General features: G+C 63.0%; 1 protein-coding gene across 8 annotated transcripts in view; it reads left to right on the forward strand.

Moving 5' to 3' along the window:
* Positions 1-2,871, forward strand: part of DBF4B (DBF4B-CDC7 kinase regulatory subunit) — a 32,861-nt gene extending 29,990 nt beyond the window's left edge. For all 8 annotated transcript variants that reach the window (XM_064583375.1, XM_064583377.1, XM_064583382.1 and 5 more), the window contains one exon: positions 257-2,871. In XM_064583375.1, the coding sequence (XP_064439445.1) occupies positions 257-878 (622 nt within the window). In that variant the 3' untranslated portion in view covers positions 879-2,871. The remainder of the gene's footprint in view (positions 1-256) is intronic.
* The last annotated feature ends 3,192 nt before the right edge of the window (positions 2,872-6,063 follow it).

A 6,063-nucleotide genomic window follows, 5' to 3' on the forward strand; every position in this document is an offset into this window, starting at 1 on the left:
TCCTCCGGCCAGCCCTGACCACAGGCCACAGAGCCGAGAGGGGCGCAGCCAGCCCTGGCCGCCGCTGCAGGGGCAGCCCGAGAACGGGCCTTCCGCCGAGCCCCAGAGTGGGCCGCTCGCTTCAGCACAGCAAACCCAGGGTAGCGCCTGCGGGCCGCACCCCCGCGCGCCCCCAGCCCCGGCCCGGGAAGACCCCAACTTGCCGCCTGCTCTGGAGTTGAGCCCTGAGGCCCACTGGCGGTGTCTGTCCCCACAGGCAGCCGGGCTCCCCGTCTTCAGATGGTGACCCTCTGTGGCCTGAGACTCTGCCTCCCGGCCAGCCCTCCCGGCCCCGGGCCGCGTGTCCCGGGATGAGACAGGAAGACGAGCTCCCGGTCCCGGGCGCCCCAGAGCGAGCCGGCTCAGAGGGCAGCGTGAAGCCACCCGCCGAACCCATGGGGGCTGGCCACGTGCCAGGACCAGTAGCAAGCTGCCGGGAGCTGGGGGACTCAACGGATGTCATTGCAGACCCCTCAGGGACACCAGGGTCCAAGAGCCCTGTACACCAGTGCCTCCCAACACGCTCTGGTTCTGCGGAATTCTCCGGCCTGGACGTGGCCCCTGTTGGCCACAAGCGGAAGGTTCAGCTCCCCGGTGGCAATCCCGAGAAGAGGTCAGGGGTCTCCCAGCCACAGGCCTCCTCCTTCGTCCCGAGAGCCAGCAGCCCCTGTGGCACCAGGACAACCAGTGGCAGGCCTCTCCTCTGCCTTCCCCTTCCAGGCTGCGAGCACAGGCCCTTGGCCTCCCTCCTCCCCGTCCCAGAGCCCCTCCCCTGGCAGCCCACGGAGAGGCCAGCAGAGCCCCCTTGGCCTGGGGGAGGATGGCCCCCCGGGATCTGAGGAGTCTGAGCGTGCAGCCCCCCATCCCCGGCCCTGTCCGCGGCCGGCTGGCTCCAGGCCAGCTGTCAGCCACCTGCACTCAGCAGTGGACATGCAGGCCCCAGTGGAGGAGCCAGCTGCTCCCAGTGGTCCTGCCCCCCCCCCCCCCCCCCGGTCTCCCAGCACCCGCAGAGGACTGCTCCCCGGAGTTCCCTGGGGCCCTGGGGCCGCAGCAGCCCCCAGCCTGAGGGCCAGAGACGCAGATCCTAGTGCTACCTCTGCCGAGCACTGCACACCGCCCGGGGAGGGGAGCGCCTCAGGCCTCCCCGCCGGAAGAGCCCGGGGCCTGGCCTTTGAAGTCCAGGTGAACAGCCGGCTGAGCTCTGTGGGGTCGACAGAGCCAGTCCACCCACTCGCCGGGTCTTGGGGGCGTGCCAAGAGAGTCTGGGCTGGGGGCTGCTCTCTGCCCCTACCTCCAGCCGTGTCCCGACTGGGCGGCCCGCTATGGCGCGCTCATCCCTGCTTGTCCCTGCTTGTCCCTGCCAGCTGCCCACTCCAGGAGGCAGGGGGCGGGGGGGGAGGGGCAGAGGGAGGGGCCGCAAAGAAGCCACCACAGCAGGAGCCGTGGCCCGGCTTCCTGTCCCTCTGGAGGCACTTGCCTCTTGCTGCGCCCGGTGTTACCCACCCCCACCCCAGCCTCCTTTCCCAGGAGCATGTGGCTCCCCTGCTGTCTGAAATGCCTGTGTGTCCCTCCCCCAGCCCCCCACGCTCACACACACAGATCCTCAGGAACATATGAAGCAGAGGAGGGGCTGGCTGCGGTGCCCCCAGAGCTTCCTCGCCCCTGCGTTTGGTGGGAGCCCAGCACTGAATGGACCTTTCCCTTGAGTCTGGGGATGGCCAGACCCCCCCACCCCGCTCTTCCCTGGCTGCCCCCCCATTTCTGCTATTCCAGGGTCAGCGGTTCACCTGCCAACTTCTGCATCACCCTCTTCCCTCCCTCCCTCCTTCCCCAAGGACCTCCCCTCATTTCTTTTAGCCAAGCCATTAATCTGGAGACAGAGATGGGTTTGCTATCGATCCTCTGGCCACTTTTTTTTTTATTGCATTTTGTGCTGTGGTTCTTCTCACCCTTCTCTGCCTCAGTGCGTTTGTTTCTTTAAATGTTGGAGCTACAAGAAGCCTGGTGCTATTCTGTGGCACATTTTGGAGGAGGAAAGGGGGGCCTAGCTGCGGGTGAGGACCTGAGTTGTTACTTTGGAAATAGAGCAACTCTGTGTACAACCCGCATAGAGGTCATGTTTGGCCTTTTTATGCCATTCCTGTTAAATTTCACAATTAATCTTGGTTCAGGAACTGTAAATAAATTTGTTAATAACAAATAGCAAAGGGATAGGGCTGGAGTGCAGTGTGTCAGGCCTCAATGTCCCCTCCAGTGACCCAGAGCAGGGCCACGGGCCCAGCAGACATGGGCAGAGTAAGTGGCCAGCAGGATGGGAGCACCCTGCGAGTGGGAGAGCATACGTTAGCCACCACCCTCCCCGGCCCAGTCCCTGAGGGCTGCAGGGGGCGGGGGCTGCATCTGTCCTGTCTCCTCTGGTCACCGACTTGGTTCTGCTGCCTGCCAAGCGGTCGCCTACAGAGGGCATGCCCACTGCCAAGGAAACTCCTCGGCCCTAATGAGCTCTCCTGCTAGGGGCCCTCTCCCTTGTGCCCCGTTGCCTCTCCCACAACACCGCTGCTCTGGATGAGAAGTTTCCCCCACCCCTTTCTCAGACCCCTGGGATATCCTCCCGTGCTGCTCAGAGACCAACACACCCAGTGCCAACACCCTCCTTGCCATCTGCCCAGGACCTCACAGCCGGCTGGCCTTCCCCTCCCATCTCCACCGTTGTGACCTTGGACATCACCTCTCAGCCAGGCCAAGGCCCAGGGCTGTCTCTCCCTATCCATGTCTCCGTTCCAGCTTCCAGGAAATAAATTTAGAGGGGACCGAAGGAGACCTGAGCTCGGACAGATGGGTGCTGGCCCTCACGTGTGGCCCTCAGTGGCTCCTTGACTATTGGAACCCCCTTCCGCTCCTCTGCAGATGACCTTGACTCAGACTGTGCAGGCACCGCCTCCCCCTGCTCTCCGTCCCCTTCCCACATCTGACTCTTGGGGAGGGAGCCGTGTCCTTCCTGTCACTGTCCCTGCTCTCTGGTCCACCCTGGCCAGCCTTGTCAGATTCCTCTTCGGATTTGCCATGTCTTCTTCCCTCTGCCCTAAAACTCCACTCCTTGATTCGGCAGCCCCCCCACCCCTTCTCCAGCCACTTCCTGCGGTCTGCAGCTGCTGCCTCCATGTCTGCACCTCGTCTCCCTCCCAAAGCCGCCGAGGCTCTGCCTGAAGTGCTCCACGGGCCTCGGCCAGTCCAAGGTCACTGGATAACCCGAGAATTACCAAAGTCGTCTTCCTTCTCTCCTTTTCCACCTTGAAACCTGGCTCTCCTGCTCCATGACCCCCCACCAGCCTGGTCCTTCCCTCCCCCAGCCTCTGCCCTCTGTACCAGCCTCACTTAGCACGGGCCTGAGTCAGTTCCTGGAACCCTGACCCGCCCTCCGGCACCCCTACTTCCCCAACGTGGGACCTTCGTCCTCAGCCCTGTGCACTGCTCTCTCCCTTCGCAGATGGGACCTGAATTGGTAGCTCGGCCCCTGGCTCCCTTCTGAATTCTCCTCTTCCCCCAGCTGGGTGGGAATGCAGGGGGCCTAGCCCCAGCCCGGCTCCCACTGTGACTTCCGGCGAGGCCCTTGACTACTCTGGGCCTTGGTTTCTTCATGTTTCGGTGAGGGGCTTGGATGAGATGACTTCAAGGGTCCCTCTTTCCAGTAATAAAATACCTAATGGCCAACAGGTCCCTTGTATCCCTCTGTCCTGCCACTACCACAGACCTACTTACCTAGAAACTCGTCCCTCCAGCCAGGACCGGCTCCCCTTCCTGCGCCTCTCCTGGCGTCCTCTCCCTCAGCCCCTCAGCCCCTCCCACCAGACTCTGGTCCTCCTGGTCACTCTCCCTGCTGCCCGGCCTCTCCTTACAGCCACCCTGCCTCCTCCCCGCTCTCTGCCACCTCCTGGTCCCTTGTCTGGCCACCGCGGGCACTCCAGCCCTGAGGCTGCTCTCGGTCACTGACCTGGAATGCCCCTCAACGACAGCAAGAATACCCTGCTCTTCAAGGCCCGGTTCCATATTCCCCGAAAACCCCATAGTGTATGCCTTCAGGCTACACAGGCCCGAGTTCACATCCGGGTCCTGCCCATAACTGACCTTTGGCAAGGATCCGGAGACACTTCCTAATCTGAAAAACAGAGGTAATGGCAGTTTCTGCCTCACTAGAAAGTTGCAACAATGAGATCTGTTTGTGAGGTTCTAAACACTAACATATTATAAACCCTCAGCAAACTTTTCATCGGCTCTCCCCCTCCCCCTGCCCCAACCCGTACCTGTGAGGCTCCTCCAAACCCTTCAGTAGAGCTTATTTTCACTGATCTCCCATCTGGTGACCCGCAGCCCCATCCCCAGTATGTATTTGTGGCTGAAGCTGAGGGGCTCTGTGAGACACCCTGACCCCAGGCCCCCCCACTTTCCTACAGCTGGTTCCCCAGAACCTGAGGAGGATGCCATGCGTGGGGGAAAGGGGACGGTGGTGGGTGCCACACCTTCCCCACCCCAGCATGTTGGCCCTTGGGGGCATGACTACAAACCTCTCAAAGGATGGGCGTCCCTGGGACCCCCGGCGCCTCCAATTCCTCCCTGGGCTTCAGATTTCTAAGGAAGGGTTCACAAGGACGACCGAGAGCGGGGAGAACTAAGCCTCCCTCGGGAGAGCTAGCCAGTCAGAGGGGTGGCTCTCTCCCGGTGGGGAGGACAGGGCGCCGGGCTGGGATCTGGGAGGGAGCAGAAGGCACTCCTGGTCCTGATGCTCGGGGCATTTTCTCTGCGCTCCACCCCTCAACAGCATGTCAGCGAGCAGTCTCCCCAAGTGCTGGGTAGAGGGCCCCGAAGCCCCCAGCCACTAAACAGCCCCTTGGGTCCAGCACAAGGGCCACAAAGCTGGTTTTCTCCTTGGCGCGTCTGGGGCCCCAGGGGCAGTGCGAGCCTGGGGCCAGGGAGCGTCCCGTGCACGTGCACATGCACCAGGGGCTGTCCCGAGCGCTTGAGGCCAGCCACTCCAGCCCCCAGCAGCACGGCCAGGAAGGGCCTTGCCCACCCCCATTTCACAGAGAAGGAAACAGGCTCAGAGAGGCTGGGAGACTGGTTCAAGGTCACACAGCCCTTAACCAGGACTGGGACACCAGCTGGTCGCCTGGAGTCCTAATTCCTGCTGTTCGCAGGGCACCCCCCTGCCCCTCGCCTGGCATGGTCTCTGCTACCGGCCTCGCAGCCTGGGCACGGGGCCTGGACGGCCTCCTTTGGCAGGAATCCCCGCCCACCATGTCTTCCAGGATGGAGTTTTGGGGCAGAGAGAAGGAGAGGGGCCGGGGCAGCAGACACCCCTCCCTTACCTGCAGCTGCTGGGACTACATCTTGGCCCCGCATCGGCCCACTTTGGCCCCCGGGCAGGAAAATTTGAGGGAAGAACTTGGCTGAAGGGCAGGACTTCAGGGAAGGCGGCCCCAGGCCTCTTGGTGGCAGAGGCTCCTGAGGGAGGGCTGGGGGTGGGGACCAGAGCCTAACAGCTCCCTCAGCAGGGGGTGACCCAGAGGGTGGCATCAGGACAGAACAGTGGCCCGAGCCTCTGATTTCCAGAGTCCTCCTCGTGGGGCAGACAAGCAATGGGCAGAAGGGGCCAAAGGAGCCCGCCATAGCTGTGGCCCTGGGGTAAGCATCCTCCCAGGGAGCCCCTGCTTTGAAGAGAGGCTGGCTCTACAGCTCCTGCCCTCAGGGGAGAAGGTGGGGGAGAGAAACAAGCAGGCTCCTGCTGGGGCGAGGCGCGGCCGACAAGAGAGGGGACAAGAGAGGGGAGGTGGGACCTCGGGCTCAGGAGTGAGGCGTGGTCAAAGGAGGGTCAGGATCGCAGCTGGGCCTGCTTAAGGCTGCCACCCAGGGAGATGAGGGGCTGTTGGGGGTCACAGGGCCATGCAGTGGAGCCGCCACCAGAGCTGCCTCAGGATGCCACCAGAGAGGAGTCAGTCTGGGGGCCAGGAAGGACTCTCAACAGGAACA

The sequence above is a fragment of the Mirounga angustirostris genome, unplaced genomic scaffold (assembly GCF_029215605.1).
Source record: "Mirounga angustirostris isolate CCGP_5_RB_7025 unplaced genomic scaffold, mMirAng1.0.hap1 SCAF_17, whole genome shotgun sequence".
In the NCBI taxonomy this organism is placed as follows: Eukaryota; Metazoa; Chordata; class Mammalia; order Carnivora; family Phocidae; genus Mirounga; species Mirounga angustirostris.